The sequence below is a fragment of the Alligator mississippiensis genome, chromosome 1 (genome assembly GCF_030867095.1).
Source record: "Alligator mississippiensis isolate rAllMis1 chromosome 1, rAllMis1, whole genome shotgun sequence".
Taxonomy (NCBI): Eukaryota; Metazoa; Chordata; order Crocodylia; family Alligatoridae; genus Alligator; species Alligator mississippiensis.
The window spans coordinates 275,907,056-275,929,706 of record NC_081824.1 but is presented as its reverse complement, the minus strand read 5'-3'; the positions used below and the strand labels follow the sequence as shown (position 1 = coordinate 275,929,706).

Here is a 22,651-nt window from a genome sequence, read left to right as displayed (position 1 = left end):
TGAGTTCAGAATGATGGGAATGTTTTGATTCAGCCTTCTAACAACTGCACATTTATATTTCTTTCTTTTTTTAAAAGAGTTTCCTTTATATATGACCTTTTCTTTTAAAAACAGTTTAGAGGTGCAGCTTAAAGTACAAGATATGAATGAAACATTTGTGACTTATTCTGACTACGAAAGTCCTTTCTGGACAATTTGCTTTTTTTTCTTAATGCAGGAAAATATTTTAGTTATCCATTTCTCTCTGTTATGTCTATGCTCTCTATCTAGGTCAGAATAAAAATATATACTGTTCCTATATGGCCCCTGCCTTTTTGTGGAACCCTTAGAGAAAACACTGGGCTGATTTATATTTGGACCCAAATGTTATAACATCAGCTGAACTGGCTTGCTGAGCAACTACACAAGATTAAGGTCAAACTGACCCATGGGGGCCACTGTACTTTTAAAACACCAAAACTGGAGACATTCAATCAATATTAATATCATGGAAGGGAGGCTTTTTGACAGCTGTGTAAGGGATTTAATTTAGGATTGCAAATAGGATAGGAAACCCATGGGTAGTTTCCACTGGCCTGTAAGGGAGTATTAGCCAACTGGGGACTTGGAGTATGCCAGTTTCTCAGTATGCCTATATGGCAAGTTGAATTCCCATTGGGTGCACTGAACACAAATTTAAGGTGGGCTGACACTCCACCAACCCTGGCAAAATGCCTCACTCACAAAGAGGGAATTTAGGATTTCTAAATTCTGTGTTGGTGCATTAATACTTGAAGCATTAATATTTCCTGGTACTCGAGAGATTACATATTCATAAACAAGGTACTAAATTGTTGACCACTGGAGAGGCAGCTGAGCCCTTTAGTTTCAAATTACTGAAAAGGGCTGTTCAGGGACTGTTGTACAGGAGGGAAGAGGGGAGTAGAAATGCCAGCCAGATGGTTATATAGGGTGGGATTTATAAAAACATTTGGGGTATTACTCTAATGCTGCCACCACTGAAGAATTAAATTGCAATGGTTTTTATGGCAGCCAAGTTTGAAAATTCTACACATAATGACCACTGCATTGAATAATTAAAAAAAAAATCCAAAATGTTCTTTTAGGTTTCTTTTCATAGAGTAAAATATGTGTGGCATGTCATGACTACACTATAAAGCAGGGGTTTTCAACCTTTTTTAACAAGTGTACCCTTTCTGTCTCAACGTTTCGGCTCGTTTATATATTTTTCTTGTTTTTAAGGGGGGGGGCACACCGAGGCCCCCATGGTGAGGGAGGGAGTGGGACAGGGGCAGAAACTGCACAGCTGGAGCAGAGTGACAGATGGAATCACAAGAGTGACTCGTCTGGGGGGCACGGGGAGTGGGGGCGGCTCCTGCCGCTGCGTGCACCCTGGCAGAAGCCCGCAGGGCATGTGCCCTCCAGATCTGTGTGCAGGGTAGAGGCAGCTTCTGCTGCAGGCTGGACTCTGCACCTCACTGCCACTGTCCCAAGAGCCACATGACACCATGTGCCTGCTGCTGCTGAATAGGCAAGACACACGCACATAAACACACACGCAGATGCAGACACACACACACACACAGACACCTCTCCTAGCAGCTAAGGTGTGTGTAGGAGAAAGGGGCGGGGGAAAGGGAAGGGGCTGGGGGGGAGGCGGATTGAAAATGGTAGGGAAGAGAGTGTGGTCTCTGTGCCTGCTCCCAGGAGCAGGGTTAGGAGGGGTGAGGGCAGTGGGCCGCACAGGCACCGCCTGGATGCTTGGGGGTGGGGGGGTGAGGGGGGGGGAAAATCGCACACGGCAGTTACTGCTGCCACCATGCCACTTTCTGGTTGGTTTCACATATGGCTCTGTGGGCTGCTGATGGCCCTTGCCTCCAGCCAACCACACGCCACCTGTCAGCAGCCCTCAGAGAAGCATGTGCGGCTGGCTGGAAATCAGTGTGGGGTATGGTGGTGGTGTAAGACAGTGGCAGCCACCGCGTGCAAGCCCCCCCACCCCCTGTTTGGCTTGTGGAGGGGCACCGCTGCCCTCACCCCCCATGCTATTCTTGAGAGTGGGCACAGAGAGTGAGCTGAGGTGGGGAGGCTCTATGGTATGCCAGGCGCACCCCTCCCCTGGGTAAGACGCAAAGTATGGGAACACACTGGGGGAGATGCTGCTGCCACGCCACAGGGCGCACTCTGTCCCCGCCCGCGCGTACCCCCTATGCATACCTCTGGATGACAACCCTTGCTATACAGGATGATGTAGCCATTAGCTATTTAGGGGGTGGGGAATCCCTTCCTCCTGTCCTTGGGATCTTTAAGACAAAAATTAATTGATTATATAGGAAAACATTAGGTTTTACATGTGTGGGAATAAGTGAAAAGTGAAAATTAAGATTCATAACTGGAAAAAAAGACAAAAATTTGCCCCATTACCTTTGCGCTTTGCCACAAAATTACCCATACTTCCTGCAGAATCTATTCTGTGCAGTCTGTCTTGTCAAAAACAAGGAAAGGATGGAAGCTGACTGGTTGAAGGACATGGAAGGGTATGGATGGAAAGGGGAAGAGAAGTTCCAGTCACAGTGACACGATGATTAGAAGATGGCCAAGAAAATTTCAACTTACCAGACACAACTAAAAACAAAACAAAACAAAAAGAAAACATGGAATAAATAAAAGTAAACAAATATGAAACAAACCAAGAATAAAATAAAATAAAAACCAACAGGATCCTTGGTAAGGATCTTAGAAAGCACAATTATATTTTGATATGTGAAAAATATGGCACAAACACAGAACTGTTATGCCATTAATTTTAAAGCAGGATTCCCTATTGATTTCTTAAAGGAAGCTGCCCAGTATAATGGATAAGGAAGTAAACTATGACTCAAGAGACTTGGGTTCTATTCCAAGCCCTGACAACAGACTGCTGTGTGATCATGGATAAAATATTTTAATTCCTTTTTTCCCCAATTCCCCTGTGCTGATGAGCTCTTCACAGTAAAGCTGTTTGAAACCTCTCCTCAGTGGGAATGATGACATTTCATCCCTTCCTAAAACATTTGGAGCCACTGAGATGGGAAAGGCTCTCTTTAAGCTAACAATTTAAAAGGAAATTAATTTAAAAATAAGAGGTATGGAATACCCTTACACTTATGTCCCAATTTGCAGATTGTATATAATGACTGCATATACCAGAACCTGTACTATTCAGTTTTCAAGTCCATAAGTATATTTAATGGTGTATTATATGATAATTAAATTATCCCACACCTGATACTTTTCCTTTCTGCACTGTTAGGGACATATTCAAATACAGACATTTAATGCAAAATAATATAGATCCAAAGATGCAATCAAGTGAAACACAAATATATACATATAAATACAAACATATACTTCTCAATCATAGTTGAAAATTATTATAATCCTGGATAGTTAGTTTGTTCCTGGGTAGTTAGTTTTACCTCAAAATTATAAGCATTTTGTAAGCATCGATATACTAGCATTAAAAACAGAACAAAACAAAACAAAACCCACTTCATATATTTCCAAAATCCATTGTATATTCTAAAAAATATAATCAAATACAGAGTAATTGGTATAAAATAATTAACTAAACCATCTGCAATAAGCAGCAATCCATATTTACTTCTTTAAACATATCCTGCGAATCTCAAGCCTTTCAATACCATTGGGGGGGGGGGGGGTTTACCCTCTTTATTGCTTTTTACTCTTTCCCACAGAGAGTAAAAATAACTACTGTTAAGCATGAGTACATTTTCATAATGAGCTGGTAAACACCTGCAATATGCCATCATCTGATAAAACACATGGAGGAAACTAATACTTGGTCTGTCAAAACTCATTGGGCACAAGACATATAAGCTTCCTGTCCAAACAAATGGAACATACTGTAGACTGCAGGTGTGCTATGAAAATGAAGTGTACATAAATAGTAATTATAAGAACAGTGTATTAAAAAAATGTGTCTTCTAGAGTAGACCAACTGAATGCAATAAAAACTAGATGACATACAGAATGCTTTTCAAGATAAGTAGAGGTGTTTATTGTGGGAGAGGATGGAAAAGAAGGGAAGGGAAGAAATGACTGGAGAGGTTTAAAAAAAATTATCTTCAGTTTTAGGAAAGTAATCTGAACATATGGTAGATTTCATTTTAATGTTTAGATTCACCATTTCCTGGAGGGAAAAGTAGAATAAATAATTCTGTCTGTATTATGCAGGCAAATCAAGGGTGCATGTCAGATGTGGTCAAATGATGGCCCACTGGGTCTCTAGGCTATAGTTCCCTACTCATCTCAGAAGTTGAACTTCAGGCCACTCTTAAGCATATGGGCCCCCTCACAACCTTTTTCAACTAAACAGCTACAAATATGATGTCCAAATTGCTTCAAATTACAATATGACAGACTTTGGAATTCGTACATCTCCATGAAACAAATAACTCCCCCATAATTGACATATCATGTCAAAAGAGTTTGATAAGAAAACAATGTTCAAATTAATGTTCGTGAAATTCTTACATTTTGAAACTAATTGTGAAGCACTGATAAAGCACTAATTTAAGCATGCTAAAATGAGAAAAAGTTTGCCTTTTTGATAGTTATTCAAACCTACCCATTAATTCTGCACAACAAAGTTCATTTGAAACCTCTAATGTATACAAATCTGTCTTGGTTGCTCAATTCATTTCCACAAAGTAAGTTAACTTACAAATACTGAGTTTCCTTTTTTTTCTAGAGGATTTTGCAATTGCATGTTAAGAATAACTGTCAAGTAAATGCATGTTTTGTCCACCTGTAAAAACACAAGGGATACTGATGTATGAAAATAAATCCCTTTTGAAACAACGCATCACATAAGACGCAGGTTTGTGGTGAAGACAAAGGGTGAGAATTCATAGCAAAACCGAAGCAGATCCATTAAAGGAGTATTGTGTGCTTAAAAAAGTAAGAGTTCAGTCTGAGCTTTATTAATTGGCTATAAAAACAGACATTATAATTTTAAAAAGGTTAAATTATTTTGCAGTAGTCTTTATTTTTATTGGACAGAACTTTTTATGTTGTTATTAAACAAGTTAATTACCCCATCTGCAATGTCTTTTCACAAAGCAATTAGGGAAAAAAAAAACAGGAAATATATTATTGTTACCATGAGAAGCAGAAGAGTGAAATTACTGCTTTTTAAAGGTGAGATTTATAGTGGAAGAAATGCCTTAATTTTGCTGAACTAAAAAGTGTTTTGCAGATTAATGAGGTGATCATGTAATATCTCATTCATGGCAGCAAACCCATCTATCTCAATGGGATTGCTGATGTCAATAAGTCAACTCACAAGAGTGTGAGTTTGCAAGTTCAGGCCCCAAAACTGCATACCAGTACAGTTGCCAGATGTTAGTGAAGTAACTACTGTACTTGACAGATGTACAAAGATGACCAAAAATAGCTCCAACATACCATATGTAATGCCTACATTTCTGAATAGCACGTTCTGTAATTTTCCCCACAGAGATGTATGCAAATGTAAACCTATTGTTCTACTGTATTTATTCTGGTTTTAAAAATAGTTTTACAAGCAGGCTGACAGGGCAATGGAGGGGGCACAGAGCATTTAGGATGCATTTGGCAAACCAGAGCAGTTCTAGAGGGGAAGCTGTAGAGTGGAGGATGGTCCCCAAGGATGAAATGTTGCATTGTGGGACAGCTGCAAATTGCAGACACCTCCCTTGTTTGCAAGATGCTAGATTACTGAAGTGGCTAGATGAAAAGGTGCAGAAGTTCTAAGTGCTAGAATAACATGGACATGTTAGAAGCGGTGTGCATAAAAATTAAGCAATTCTACTCTCACTATTGCTTCTTTTTAAGAGATTCTAAAATCCAGAAGTCCTTTACTTTCTAGTCTGTCCCCTAATTTCAAAGTTTAATTGCTTAAAAAAAAAACAACTTCCATTCTCTCACTACTTAAGTATGTTCCATTCCTCACATTTACAAGCTGTGAAAGCCAATTATATGCTTTTTATTCTTATAAGGAAGATTTAAGTTGTATAGACTTTGGTAGCACAAAGAACAAATGAGTACAAATACCACGTAGTTCTTTGTTGGCTTTTTAAAATATATGAATCAGTATAGAAGTTAGATACAGTCAATGTTTTGTGTTTCCTTTCTCTTTCAATGGTTTGTGTTTATATGCTACTCTCATCTTATCAAAGCAATCTGAAACCTTCAGTATCCTCAAGATGCACATTTATCAGCAGTCATTCATGTAAAGTATCATTTTCTACAGAGGAAGAAAGGAAGAGCAACATCTCCAGATCTGAGAAAATTTAAATCCTGCCATTCATCTGTCTTCATGCTATAGCTAAGGGAAAATGATACTTTGTACATTACTGGAGAATCAGAGTATCCCTTTTCACCCTCATTCTCTTCTCACCATACAGAAATGGTATTTTCAGTTGCTACTGAAGTGCAGACACACAGGATAACTTAATTTTTTTCAGCTTTTCTGTTAAAAATTATGTTCACCAAGAGACCAGACTGCATTACCTTAATTCTTGATGAGCATTTAAACCATAAATAATTCCACTGGCATCTGTAAAATTACATCATGGGTATCGTGCTACTAGTTGTGAATAGCGGTATCATGAAATAGGTACAAATAGGTAGTACAATTATCATTTTAATACAGTATGGCAGACATACCTATACTTGTTTCTGAATATTTTAGACAAAACAGATCTGTGATTCCAGTCTGGAGTATATGCATTTATATTTCTAAAGATTACAATATTCCCTCATATTTCAGGCTGTGAGATGAAATTTTGAGAGTCATTTATTGAGGTGGTAAGAAGGAACTACAATTGAACAACGTAAGAATGTATCTTATGTGATGATGAAAAAGGTGACAGGATAATAGAAAAATCAATGTAGAGTGTAAATAACAAGGCCGGAAAGGAAATATTTAGAATAATGATTGGGCGGGGGGGGGGGGGCTGGAATAGGTGACCTTGTAAGTTCCCTTCCAGCCCTACTTTCAATATGATCCTATGAAACCACAAGCAAAAAATACCCCAAGAAACCCAGAAAACAGGTAACAAGTTTCAAAGGCCTTAAATTCATAAAGATTTTCTGCATCCCACTTAGAAGAATCACATGTGGCTCGATCTCTGCAATGCGTATACCAAATAATCCTGCACTAGCTTTATCATCCATACCAAAATGCTGCTAGGTCTCTTAATTATTGCAGGGTGAAGAACTTCATCACTGTGCAGAGGACTCTCTCAAGGTCCACATACCACACAAGTCTCTCAGAGGCCTTTTTGGTTCTTAAAAGCCTGTAAACTTTTGAATATTTGGCCACTTCATTTTGGTCCCTACATGGAACCCAACTCTTCTAAAAAAAAAATAGCTTTAAAATTACATTGTATTTATACCTGGCTCCAGCCCACCTTTGCTGTTGTGCTTCATCTGTAAAATTGGGTATTAATATCTGCCTCACAGGATCTTTCTTATGTCACTACAGGATCATCACAGGATCATCACTACACTTCACCACAGGTAATTTTCTGCCAAAAGACCTCTACTGCTGTACCTAAACTACCGGTAATCCTGGAGGGATAGAGATTTTAGAAAAAGGCCATAAAATCTTGCCTAATAAGGAGACTGTACAAACACAACTCTGAAAAACCACTTGTTTTGCAGGGAGGCAGTTTCTTAGACGCTGAAATGCTCTCAAGAGTGCCAGCAGCCAGTGCTGGTATTTAACTTCGGTGATGAGGAGAACCAATTACAGTTCTCTTATGTGAAACATTCACTGAGAGGAGAATGTTCAATGATTCTGCACTGTGACCAGAAGGGAGTAAAACAAGTAGCAGTATGCCCAATACCAGTTCAGACAGTATCATGTATTGGTACACAAGGGACATGCATCATAATCACAAGATAAATATTTGGATCAAATTGTTGGGAATGTATATGCAGAGCAAACTGAAGCGGATACAAATAAACCTAAGTAAATTCCCCCTCCAGAAAGCAGCACTGACATATCCAGTGTGTATCACCCTGGCCTGTAGCAGCATGTTTTTACTTGCACTGAAGGATCTTGATATAGCTCCTAATTACATGCTGTTGCTTGTACTGTGATGACTATTAACAGTACTGAGCTGGTCACATTATTAATGAAAGAGCATTTCAGTACGCAGCAAAACAAATATTAGGCTGTGTACAAACATGCGTTTAAAATGGTTGAAAATTTATACCACCGGAACCAGGAATGATTCCAGATCAGAGTGACCCTGGCCCCTGGAAAGCATGAGGGTCTTTCCTTTGGCTCCACTCCTTCTGGTCCCTGGGAAAAGTTAAGTCGCACAAAAATGTACAAACATTCATTCTCCTGGAGTAACTTCTAACTTGTTGTAGTCAGACTCCTGAAGCAGCCATTTTTGTTCCAGGAAAATAAGCTGGAATGTATGTATACTTGTAGTTTCTAGCAGGAGAGCAGCAATTCTCCAGGTAGAAACTGAATGTCTGTATATTACCAACTGGTACACTGAGCCTCTTGGCAATACAAAGTATGAGTGCAATGTTTACTGCACAAAATCCAGAATCTGACTGACTAAGTATAAACAGTCAAAAAGCCCAAGGCTGAATTGATTCAATCTTTGCAGGGTAGTCTGAGCTGCAAAGATTAAACCAATAAGTAAATGAACAGACATTCACTTTTGACTCAGGAAATGCAACTACATGTCTGCAGTGGCTCAGGCCAGAAGTCGGGGGGGGTGGGGGGGCACTACAGCACAGCTCTCTGGCATGTAGCCAGCATCGGCTGTGTGTTTGCTTCCTTTTCCTGCTGCCCCAGAAATCTCTGGGATTTGCAGTCCAGATTCACAGTAGCAGGACTCTTCAGGGTTGCTCACCACTTCCTCTTCCTGCTTCCAGGTACCTCTGGGATTTGTAATACACAGTTGCAGTTAGCTCTAAGCAAGCAGAGCAGGGCAGCTCCATACTTGGGGGAAGGGAAGTTTAACCCCCTCCCTTGCCACAGACCCGGGGTGGAGGGTGGGGGGCATCAGTGAGCCAGTCCTCACGCAGAGGGGCAGAACCAGTCCTGCTCTTTGGAACAGACAGCACAGCTTAGTCCAGGGCTGCAAAGCATGCTGGAATGCTGGGGGACTCTGATTTAACTTGAAACAGGAAGGAGTCTGGGACAGAAGTTTCATAAACTGGTTTGACTTAAATCAGTTAAGTCTGATACTACATTCAACCAGGTTTATTTTAAACTAGTTTCAGCCATTTTGAAACTGGTTTCTGTACACTGAACTTCTGGTCTGTTACAGGTTTAAACCAGTTTCCAATGACTTAAATTGGATTGTATGTAACTTCTGTACCTGGCCTTAATGGTTAATACATACCAGTATCTGAATTTAACATAAATACTTCTTTAAATAAGAAATAAATATTGACCTAAGTGGGATATGAAAAGATTGTTTTGTTGGGATTTGAGGACTGATGACCATAAGGGATAAAATAAAATTTAATTTACTTTTCATTCTTGGAATTTATAGGAGAAATACACACTCATTAGAGAGGTATATCTCTTACCATATGAATTCAAATGAACAAACACCACATATGATATCTCTTAGGAATGCCTGTCTTTTACTGGTAATCACTAAATCAACTTTCTAGAAGTAAATACAAAAGAGAAAAGGCCATTGTTGCTTTTATATGTGTTTAGCATGATTTGAGATAATCTAATTTTTTTATAACATAATTGATAAATTGGTGCATATGCTTTAATTAACCAGTAGATAATAGTATTCAATATATACTAAATGTGTGTCTGTGTGTATGTGTGTGTGTGTAAATAAAATTATTATATATTGGATACTATTATCTACTGGTAAATTAGAGCATATGCACCAGTTTATCATTTATGTTGTAAAAAATTAGATTATATCAAATCCTGCTAGTCTGATTATATCAGAAAATTCTAGTACGTCCCCTTATTTCAAAATTTAACTGCTAAAAAAATAAGACTTCCATCCTCTCACTACTCAAGTATTTTATACTCTCACACACTATACATACAGATATATACACACACATATAGCTATATATATAGATATATATATACACACACACACATATATATACATATGTAATACACAATTATATAAACTAATTATATTTATATAAATAATCCTCAAAGAAAAGAAAAAAAAAACAGCTTCATTATTAATCTGCTAGCTTTAGAAGACCAACACAAAATAAGTCTACAAGAGTAAAACCTATTACAGCAGTCATTGATTTTTCCCTAGCCACAAGGCTTAGGTAATTACAGCTATTAGAAAAAAAGAACCTTCAAGTTTTTCTTGGTCCTCTTTATTTGACCATCTTTGAATTTTACACAGTTCTATTTACTGAAATACTCTTTGTTTGCTCAGTGATTAAAACACATTATTTTATGTACTTGACAGCACTTAAAAATAGTCCAACCGATTTTAGCAAGTCAAAAATGTCTGGCTATTAAGAAGCCAGAAATAGTCTCAAAACTGTAGTTCTTGGGCTGCTGTTAGTCCACTTCGTAGTGATCTACTGAGAAATGGCTGTCTCTACTCCTTGTTTCCCATAGGCAAACAGCTTTAAGAGACATAAAAAAAACTTCTCTAACATTTCTTTCCTGTGAGGAATTGCCATCATTATCATGATATACAGTTGCTACAGGCAGAGGAAATGGTCCAGAAGAGCATAATGGGAAGGGGAATAATTCATAAGAGAGAACCCATTAAAATGTAGGGTCTCTTTATGAAAAACGTTTGAGAATGCCATGTCGTACCATTTTGAAATTAAAACTTCAATTCAGAAAGGTCTCTGGGATGGGGAAGGAGTGGGAGGGTGAGATGGAAGGGAAAGAGAAATTAAAAAAAAAAAAAACAGGATAAAAGGTAACTTTTTAACTTAAAACTTCTTTATTTCTTGAAGTTGGTTAAATGGCTTTGAAGTTGCTGTTAATCAGTTTAATTATCTGCCATTTTTCTTACCTTCACTGAAGTATTTATTGATCCTTTCCTTTACCTACATTTCAACAAAGCTGTAGGTATCCCATTGTTCATTGCATATATAAGTAGGACAGCACATTCAGGCCACTAATCTCTTCTTCAAATAGTTTGTTCCCATACAGTTTGCAGCTGTTCTCAACTATACTAAGTGAGGTCATGCAGTTACCTTTTCTTCTGATTAGCTTTTAAGATTTTTATCAGTTCACTTGAAATACTGAAAGCATAAGCCAAACTCCTCAGATCATTGATAGAAATCTGAAGTGCTGTCATAGTTTACAGCAGTCATTAAGGGTAAAATTGCTGTTCCTTAAATCTATAACAATCACAAGGCAGAAGGCAGGGCATGATGGCACTTTAAAAACTAACTGCTTCAGAGACTAACTAAGCTTTCATAGCGACAGTCTACTTTGTCAGATCATAAGAGGTGCTTTAGCTTGTTTATTCTTTGAAAAACTGCTTAATAAAATAAAATAATAAAAATACAAGATCCGTACCTGTGGCTTACTATTCTATCTCTGTTTTATAGGGGGATTGAAGACCAAAGTTCTCTAGAATTTTAAAAAGGCCCAAAGAGAATTATCTTTATATTATAAAGAGCCCAAATTAGAAAGTTCAGAATTAAATCAGGATCCTAATTTTGAATTCACACATCTTGGGATGTGTGGCTTTGGTTAAGCTTTTTTCAAACCAGTATAATGAATATTACATATTACACTAGAGCCAAGGGTTTCTGTGGGTGCTTTTACTGGATTAACTGCACAGTTGGGAAAGATTTAGACAATCTTTTGGGTATACGATACTCTTCTTCAGGTGATCTAAAAACTAGGATTGGTGCTATCGCTCACCCACATTGTGATCCTAAATGACAATACTCCAAAGTTCTGAAGCAGGTGACCTGAAGAGTCCGCTGTACCTGAAAGCCTTCCTAAATCTCTCCCAACTACGTAGTTGGTGCAATAAAAGCTATCACCCACAATAATCCTTGCCTGGCACAGTTACTGGACCATCATGGCTACAACTTTATTCCAACACTACTATATTACAGAAGGATTTTTTCAATGCACATAAAAATTAGAACTGTAAGCACCCACAGAACAATTACATTTACAGTCACTATGACTAGGGACAGACATTACACATAAACTGGTTTAAGTGATCAGACACTGGTTTAAACCTTTAACAGAACAGATGTTCAGTACACATAAATAAGTTTGAAAATGGCTGAAACCAGTTTTAGATAAACCTGGCTGAATGTAGTATCAGACTTATCTGATTTGGCTTAAACTGGTTTATGCAATGTCTGTCCCAGTCCCCTTCCTGGCTTAAGTTAAATCAGAGTCCCCATGCATGCCAGCATGCTCTCTGGACTGGGCTAAGCTCTCTGCTCCAGAGAGCTAGGCTGGTCCCTCCCCTCTGCTCCCTGGCTGCAGTTCTGGCAGAGACTACACATACAGCAGGGTCTGCCTGGCTTCCTCCTGCTGTCCTGCTCCCCCCCCCACCCCCAACTCTCTGCTGAAGCAAGAATTCCCCCCGCCCCTCTGTCTTACACAGACACCTCTCAGCATTAGCTAGGCATACCACATGCTGGCTACAGTCTGTGTTGTGGGAGACAAGAAAAAGGCAGACAGGACAGTGCTACTTAGGGCTTTTTGGAGCTAATTAACAGGTAGCTGATAATGTCCCTCCATTCCTTCTTTGGAAAAGCTTTTTAAGAAGAGAATGAACTAATATAGAGAGGCTGTTGTTTTCTTAATGAGGTGATAAACACTGTGTTAGCAACTCCCTGCTGGGCTACTCCCTAACCAGAGCGTCCTGCTGTGCCTGATCACACCCCCCTCAGTTCAGCTCTATGGAAGGGAAGGGAGGGCTGCTTTAGCCTCCTGGCTTCCAGCCTGAGCCACTGCAGGCATGTGCCTGCATTTTTTCAGTCCAGAGGGGATGTCTGTATGGTTACAAACTGGTTCAGCCTAGGCATGTTAGACTAACCTGCAAAGATTGAATTGATTCAGGCTCAGGCTTTTTGAATGTCTGTCCCTAGCCACTCAACTCTCCAGATTTACATAAAAAGGCATATAATCAATGTCATGCCACCACAAACTTTGGATCCTCAGCCCCATTCTGAAGCACTAGAATACTGGTCACCAGTGTTTCAAATGTGATGCTGAGTGATCACACAGCAGGCAGAGGGGGAAATCCCTCCCTGGGCAAAGCCAGGGCTATGGATTCCTTCTTTCCTCCATGCCTATCCTCTCCCCCACCTTTCCACAGACGCACCTTGTCCAACATGCTATGTGGAATGGAACTCCTAGCCCTTGCTTTGGGGTTTCCCCCGTACCTGCCTCTATCTCCTGCCATTTTGACCAGCTCAGGATCCTGGGGGTTGGGACTAGGGGTCCTGTCACTATATTAGTTGTGCTAATGATCACTGTTGAACTTAGAAAGCTTCCCCAACTGGTTGCATTTGTGTGCCACTTTGTGTACCACAAAGGTGGTGCTACTTTTTTCACTCCCTCTGGACAGCGTGCCTTTTGCACGTGCAGTTGTGTACATGGTGCAAGGTTTTCACCACATGAAAGAAAAGTCATAGTGGGATTGAAATAACGTCTTCCCGGGGCCTGAATCACATTTTATGTGGTTCTGGCAAATCTACTGCAGTTCTTAGTGAATGAAGCATTCACTTTTTTTTAGGGCTTAATCAGCAGTCAACTTCCTCCACATACATTAGGAAGGTGTTGACTGTCTTTTATAGGCACACTGAAAATAAAAAAGAACATAGAAGAATGAAAAACAATAGTCTGAAGCACCTTTCTCTTGTTATCAGACCACAAACAAACAACAATGGGATCCAATTTTAAAATGGCTTAGTTTTATGAAGATAAAATGAGACTGTTGAGCAAACAGTTCAAAGATGGAAACTCCTTTTCAATTATGTACAGCAGCAGACCCAATGATGGGGACATGATTTCTTGGTTGATACAGAACTCCAAATTTGCTTTGTGAATAGAATCAGAGAAGCAACAAAATTACTTTGTTGGTGGCATCATAATGGGAGAGGAAGGATGAATAACCTCCATGTTTTCAATCTCAGTGCAGAGAAAAGACCACCTCCACTGAACAAAAGCAAAAATGCTAAAGGTGAGGTACTAAAGGTGATGAGCAAAAGAATCCAAACCAAACCACAGTTAAAACTTAATTTACTGGACTTCTTACTGCCTTGTACCATCTGTATTGTAACATAAATACAGCCCAAAGTAAAGTGTTAGAGGGCCGGAACTTAATGGACACAGGGAAAAAGGTTATTGTCTCCTGGTAGCCACACCCTAATGTATTTTATTTTAGAACTACAGGTCTCCCTCACTTTATGTGGGTTCTGTATGTGCAAATTTGCTCTTATGTGATAACACTTTTTATACCAAAAATTTGGTATATGTAAGGTAAATTCATTCTTATGCGATTGGTATGGTGGAAGCCCGCAGTCAGCTGCTTTGTGTGGTACATTGCGAGAGTGATGCACACCAAAATAATAGTCTCCTGTGTGGATCTGTGCATCTTGCTCATTGTCTGAGACACATGTTTCTGTAGCTGCCATCCTCATTACGGTAACATTTACCACCACCTTCTGCTTGCATGTACTCTCTGCTCTGGGTGAGTACCCAAACTGTCTTGTAAAAGTGGTAGATATGGGCCTGAGGGTCAGTACAGTTGAGGTCTTGGAATGCATCCTTATTTGTTACATTGTCAAGTGGGTTTCCCTTATGCAAATTTGAGTTACGCGCTGTCTTCCAGGAATGCATGTACAGCATAAAGTGAGGAAAACCTGTAGAGCAGGGGTGGGCAAAATACAGCCTGTGGGCCCCGGGGTCAGGCCAATACCCTAAGGCCAGGAGCAGAAGGGTGCTCTGTGTGTTGTGTCCATACAATGAGTGGGGGATGGAGGAAGAGAGAGAGGGTGTAGTGAGGGTGGCACAGAGTATGTGTGTGTGTGTGTGTGCGCACAATGAGAGAGAGCAGGAGAGTGTGTAGGGAGAGTCCCACAAGCACATCCCGCCATACACATGCAGCCACACCTCCCCTTGCACTGCAATACATGCAAACCCCCACACCCCCTCACACACCCCAGCCACCCTCCCCCACACACAGCCCCCCACAACAAAACCCATACCCACCCACACTCCACATATCCACACACAAACCAACCCACATGCTCCCTCACCCCACACCCCAAACACCTATCTATCCCCCACCCCCCCACACTCATACCCTCCCAAGCTGTCCCACAAAACTATACCCCCCCAACAGTATACAAGAGTAAGATTTCATTGTAAGGTATAGTGAGATCACCTCTGTGTGCACTACACAAATGCATGTAAATCAGGACAAAAATATTTTTTTTTAAATCAAATTAATGAATGTTGTAGATGTTTGAGTTTTACAATATAATTTGGTATTTTTCTGATTTTGAGATGGCAAACCCCCTTGCTGAAAGGAGTATTTACAGGGGCAAGGGGAGGGACTTCTGGTGGCAAAGGTTGGGGGTTAACGGGAGGGACTTCTGGTCCGGGGGGTAGGGCACCTCTCAAGGGGCCGGGCTACCCATGCAGCCCTCAACAACACTTGTCAAAACTTGGTAAGCAGCCCTCTGCCCGAAATAATTGCCCATCCCTGCTGTAGAGGGTTGGAGGATGACAAACAGAAGCAATGCCATCAAAGGAGGGGTGCTTAAATTACCATCAATGCTAATTGTCCTCCATTCTCTTTGTCTTGCCCTGTGTTTTGTGTCACACTATGACTGCACCCTATGCTAGTGATGAAAATGCTCTTCCTTTGTTCTTTCCACAATTGAATACCTTCAACTATATAGAGACATAATATGTTTTGGTACGGCATACAATACGGATCCCTGTTTGCAAATCATCATCCTAGCAAAAAGGCCTCTCTGCTTTTCCTTGATTTGGGATGCCACCCCTGCCCTCTGCCCATCCTTTCATCCTTACAGTAACACTTCCCCTGATGAATACCAAACTCACAGCTGATGGTAAAGCCAAGGCTGACTGAACTGGGCTCAACTTGTCAAATTCACTTCTTAAATCACCCTGAGTGTATAATAGTCGCATGAAAAAAATCTTCTATCTGAGTATGTTCTTATGAACAGCAATGCCACTCTAGGGAGCAAAACAATTAGCCTGAGCCCCGACATTGTACTGGAAACACAATAGTTCGGCTGGCCCCTTGAAGAAATGTTTATATGCTTAAGTTCTTCTTTAAAAAAAAAAATGAATAGAAAAGGGCAGTCTGAATATAAAGGACTACATGTGATTTTCAGGGGCATCTTTTATCAGTCCTTGTCATAAACCTTGTATTCTTTATACTCTTGTACTGGATGTTAGTAACAATTTAGTACACCATGAACTATAAACTTGTCATAGGCACTTACAATGTATCAATTGAATCCACACAATGTAGATTTAACTATAGAAAATGGCTCAGATGGTAATCCACTCATGCTTGGAGAGACATTACCAGCAACTCTAGTATCTAATATTGAATACAAATCCCTATAACTTTATGGAAAAATAAACCAGACTGAAAAGCAAGGCCTACATGACTCTTCATAAGGTGTTTTCATTGTGCATTTACTTTCTAATATATTGCTCATTTTTTGTGTAAAAATGCTCAAATGATCTAATCTATAACACAGAACAATGATTTCTGTGTGCAAAATAACTTACAAAATAAAACAGATTGAAAATGTGAAACCTAAATTAAAAATGATAAACACAACTTGCATAAAAATATCTTCCCAATAAACCATTAAGTATGGGACTTCAAATACTAAGTTTCAAGAAGGAAGGAATGTTTACAAACAAACTATAAGGAGAAAAGCAAGTGCTCAAATAAATGGGTAGTACTATAACTAATTTAAACCTATATTTCATATATGAGTCCCTCATTACACTCCATCTGAAGTAGTTAATAGATACTTTATTTATTCATTTTTATAAATGTTTATATGGACAGCAACTCTATACTGTGGGCACTCAATTCCTAATATTTTCTTCCACTCAATTACTAATATTTTCATCAGTGTATAGAAGGAAACTTAACAAAATAAGTCTGACAGTTCCAACTCTTAGTCCATTTTGCCTTCTGGAGGAAAAAAAATAAATACCTCTAAGCACTTCTGTCATGCAGAGAATGAAATTTCTCTTTCTGCCTTGCAGAGCATGGGACTTAATGATATTATTAAAATTAAACACATGGAGCATCTTTACATGTGCTCTAGGGTGCTGGTGGCGGGGGGGGGGGGAGGGGGGAGGGAGCTTTTTAATTAGAGCAGTTCTGAGGACCCACTCTAATAAAAATGCCTACATTGTGTATTCAGCATAATTCAACAAGCTTTAAAGTGCCCCCACCTCCATTTTGAAATGCGGGGGTTCTGAATTCTTATGACAATGAGGCTGCTGGAACATTCTAATTAGAACTTATCAGAGCAGGTGTCAGGCACATAAATAGATGCCCATGATTCTTAACCCCAGGAAGTAAATGTGATTGAAGAATGTGTTTAAGTGTTCTGTGGAATAAGTATGCACTGTAGAACAACCTCAAGTACTTTGCTAAGTCAGGTAAGGGGCTTATTTGGTGAAAAAAGGATTATGGATGGAATGGCCCGAAATGGAATTGGTGGGTTCCCCTCAACCCTGTACATATTCAAACACTTGGTAAATTTATATTTGACTAGTCTTTATACCCAATACGCAGCTACTCACATGTGCAAATTTCTTTATGTGAATAAGTGGCTGCAGGACTGGAGCTACTTGCTGCTTTTTCTAGCAGTGTAAGAAACGAATCAAGAGTTACAGAAACTTAAGTTTCAGGAGTAAATGTTGACCTTAGTTTCAAGTCTAACAAATTGGTTTGAAAAGAATTCAATACTTTTGCTTTCACCTTCTTTTGTTGTGAATTTCCATTTATGAGTCCTTAATTAAAGATTAGTACAGGAGCTAAGGAATTTGCAGATGGTCCAGTGATGATAGTTTTTACATTTTACCATATTTATCCAAATAAAAGATGACCCTGAATATAAGATGACTCTCCAATAATTAGATTCAATATATGGAATATTCAGACATTTGTTATAATTTTCCAGATATAAAATCAAATGATTTGCCTTGAATTTGTCCCCCTTCTCACTACTACCTTGCCCTCTGCCCCAACTTCTTTCCTGTGCACCTCCTTCCCCTGCTCCCCCTTACTGTCAGACCCTGCTGTCCCTGAGCATGTGGAAGTGAGGGGCAAATTTGAAAACACTGACTTTGAAATAAACACGCCTGTAGTAATTTAGTAAATCCAGAACAAAAACATTTAACCTTTTTTGAAACTGCTGCAAGTTTTTGCACATGTACTCTATTAACACACTTTTAGGCAGCAGTTTTATACCTACCTATATACAGTACAAACTATTCATGATATCAGTCCAAAGCCAAGAGTCATGATTTACTATACAGTTTATTTGATTGGGCCCAGGAGAATCAACAGCGTTACAAGCTACGGTGAACCCACAGCTCAGTACTGGTTAGTATGTGCGTGTACTCCACATACCCCCCCTCCCCCAACAAAGGAACCCTGTGCTAAGTAGCACTCCCATTCACAATTGGAACTAGGTGTTCTTGTCATGAGTCCTAGGATCCTCAAAAATGTACATGCAGATGAGGTGCAGGGCAACCTGGTTCATCTCCACCTCATGGAGGACAGGGTCACACTAATCATTATATACAACAGACTGAGAGAGGGAGCAACATAGCTGAACTGTTTGGGCCCCCATCTTATTCAGGTATTTGCCAGTCATTTAAGGCTGGTGAAAAAACAAGAATAACTGGAAATAGGAAAGAAAGTTGGGAGTGAGTGAAGAGGAATTCAGAATGTATTCAGTGTAGTGGCTCACCATGACCGGAAAAAGAATCAGTGGAGAGGGAACAAATGCAATGGGCACTACCATGTCTTACGCAGATTGGGCTGCACTAACCTGTCCTTGTGGTAAGTTCCCAATGTGTTTGCCCAATATTGGCCATGTGTCTTACAATTGTGGACAGCCTTGGCTACATTTAATCAACTTCATTATTGGCTTTCATTACTTTTGGTAGTAGTTTAATGATAGACAACATATTTAATATGATTTCCTTGTAAGGGATTATAAAATGAGGGGCTTTTTTCATTATGCTGATTGGTTAAAAAAACAAACAAAAAAAACTCCAAACCCTCGTATTTGAGTGAACACGGTAATTTCCATAGTAAGCATCGCAATAGGCAAAAAAAGATAAAAACAGGTCAAAGGGCTTGTTTTTATGAGAACGTCTCAAAGAAAGTACCTCCTTATTATTCCTAACAGCCACAGATGCTAAGAACACCAAATGTATTTTAGTGCCAGCCACTGGAACAAGCTAAGCAGTTTATGACCTAGGCCTTCACAATCGCAATAAATGTGTAAATAAAAAGGTGGGGGGGGGGAGGGAAGAGGTTGTTACCCAATAAAATACTTTTAGGACCATATTTCCCAGAACACTATAATGACTAATTTCTGCTGAACAGAGGAAAGGACAGAAGGAAGATCAGAGGCATTAGTTTAGCAAAAAAAATCAGTATGACATCATTGCCTGCCTGCTAGCCAGGAAAGGAAGAGAGGGATTATCTGAATAGCGAACATCTGGATTGTGTATATAAAGGCAATGAAGAATTTTTACACATATTAGTTCACTGAGTTCCACTGAATTTTTATCATACAAAGAAACAGTATTGCTGCAATGTATTTTCATGGATTTTTTCATGTGAAAAACATTGGAAAATGCCGGTGATTTGATTTAGTGTACTGAACAGTATTCATGTCTACATTCTATGGAATTGTGATTATTAGTTACAAAATGCAGTATGCTGTAACTAATTTTACTATTTGAGAATATCGAAATATCAACTTTACAACTTTAAATAAAAGTGGAAGAGATACTTGAAGTTAGTTATTTTTCCAGTTAAAAAATTTGATGTGGCAAGTGCAAGGGGAAAGGGGCTCTCCTGCCTACTCAGCTTTTAAATCCAAAGATTAGAAGTAACATGTTTCTAATCATACTGAGTTCTAAATGCATTCACTTCCCTTTCCCAGCATTATACTTAACTCTTGCCATACTTGTGAAAAAACAAAACAAAATACAGTATTATGCTTGAAATGCTTTAGTCGTTTAAAAGAATTCAAATAATTAAACCAAAATTATTTTTTCTCTATTTTTTAATACAACCCAGCATGTTAAATATTATTGATAATTTTAAATAATGCTATTGCCTAGAAAATTTTCTTTGCTTTTTCTGGTATTAACTACTATAAAAAGAATCATTCTTGCCTTGAACTGTTAGCGTTGCTGATGCTTCAGCTTTTCCAACCATATTTTCTGCAACACAGGTATAAGACCCCATGTCTCCTGCCATAACTTTCCGGATTTTCAAGGTGTGATCATCACGTATTTCATATCTTAAATACATGTAATAGGAAACAAACATGACTGTATGAGTAAAATTAACGCATGAAATTCTACAGTATATGAAATGTAAGTATAGGAAGCTCTTGCTTTAAAATACAAAATCTATTTTCTTCTATATACATGAGAAGAGATGCTTTGAAATGCTTACTTTTATATTATGAATGCAAGATGCATGTTTCAACCATTTCTTCATACACACAAGTACACAGATAGATGGATATATATCCATCTGTCTAGCTGTCATTTTAGTAATAATTTGAAAATCAATACTTTCCCAATTGACATTAGTGGAGTTTCACTCACGTAAAGTTGATTACATCTTGACCTAATTTTTTTAATATGCATCTTGGAGGTATATTTAATTAGATTTCTGAAAAAAAGGTATTATTCTTTAGACTTTTCTTCATTTGAATGTAGGAAGATGGAAAAAAATACACATACCATAAGAAAATATAAGGGTAAAAAAAGGTTAAGAGAGCTACACTGTTCTTATGAAGTAACCAATCAGCATTTTAGAAAGTTATAAGGAATAACAATTCATATACTATTTTTTAAAAGGAAGAATGTAGCGTCATACTTGTTCTGATTTCGTCACCTTTTTTCTCATCCTGACTTAATGTAACTAATGTGTTTCTTTTCAAAGAAAGTCAAATTTTCCTGCACAAAATTTGCAGGAAAATTAAATGGGTTTTTAGTGAAGTTATACACTGAATTAACAGGAAACAAGACTGGGATGTAGAACACAAATGGAGCCAAGTGTTATAGTGCTTCCTTTTTGGAAAAAAAAAACCTCACCAGTTTTAAACTGATGATTTAAACAAAACGGAGAAAGAATCCCTCATAAAATGTATTTCCTTTTTACAAGACAGATTTACTTTCTGCCTCTGCAATAGAGGAATGACAGAAAAGACATGAACAGGAGACTTGATAACAAGAGAGCACATCCCTCAAGAGCAGTCTATTTATTAACAGGCTGCATTTTTCATTAATTGCAATTCCATTAACCCATTTAGGTGCTGTAACCTAATTTTATTATGTATGATACATTTTCCAGTAGTTTTGATAATTACAGAAAGTTCTTTGAGTATGGAATTAATGTGCATCATACATTATTGACTGAGCATGGTACCTTTGTGAATTTTTTATGTTAGAATATAAGGAACTAGTTCTGAGTTTTTATATAAAAGTGAATTATGACTGTAAGCGGAGGACTATGTAACTAAGAAAAATCTTGTTAGATCTTACAGGCCACCTTCTCAGGAGTGGATCTCTTAGATGACAGATCATATATCAAATGTAAATTTTATTTTATCTCATCCAAAAGGGAGCAAAATATACTGCACCTTGCTTTTGGTAATTCTCCATCATCTTTTCGCCATCTTACTGTAGGTACAGGGTCACCTCGTGCCTCGCACTTAAACTCTGCACTGTCTTCCACAGTTACTGCTAAGTTACTGGGTCTCTTCACAAAAGATGGTCTTTCTACAAGGAAGGAAAAGGAAAATTGGATTAGAACTACATGCAAATCCCCCGTGCCCTTAAGAGCCATTTCCTTTGCTTAGTATACTGAATTGCCTGAGCAGTAATAGGTCAGCAGAGAGCAGTGAGATGAATCTCCTGAGGGACAGTCTGCCACTGTTCTTCTGGCACATATTTAGAGGGCAAGAGTACAGCCAAAAGGAGGTCTCACAGCAGTGGGAAGAATGGCTGGAGACCAGTGATGAAGGCCATAGCTCCTGGGGGTATCTGACTGACTTGTGTTTCTTGGGGTGCTGGTGCACAGCTTGGTCAATTTTGGTTCAAGAACTGCAGAAAGCATGACAAAAATTATAGCTAGTCCTAGCTGTATGACATCTGTTTCTCTTCTGCAACACAAACCAGGTTCCTGAACCAATGACCACTTGGTTACTGATAATGCTAAAAAGTTGTAACTCGGATGGAGAGAACAAATTAAGTATTGCTTCATCAGCATCTCTGAGACTACCATGAACTCTGGGATTACTTAAAATCACAATAGCATGTTTGTTAGAAACATGTACTGGAATTAGTAGCAACTTG

At 38.9% G+C, this 22,651-nt stretch overlaps 1 protein-coding gene across 7 annotated transcripts in view; it reads right to left on the bottom strand.

Moving 5' to 3' along the window:
• The window catches only part of ROBO1 (roundabout guidance receptor 1), a 1,177,688-nt gene that overhangs the window by 91,635 nt on the left and 1,063,402 nt on the right, over positions 1 to 22,651 (bottom strand). For all 7 annotated transcript variants that reach the window (XM_059720628.1, XM_059720629.1, XM_059720633.1 and 4 more), the window contains 2 exons: positions 21,937 to 22,075; positions 20,456 to 20,583 (listed from right to left, as the gene is read on the bottom strand). In XM_059720628.1, coding sequence (XP_059576611.1) covers positions 20,456 to 20,583; positions 21,937 to 22,075 — 267 coding nt within the window. The remainder of the gene's footprint in view (positions 1 to 20,455; positions 20,584 to 21,936; positions 22,076 to 22,651) is intronic.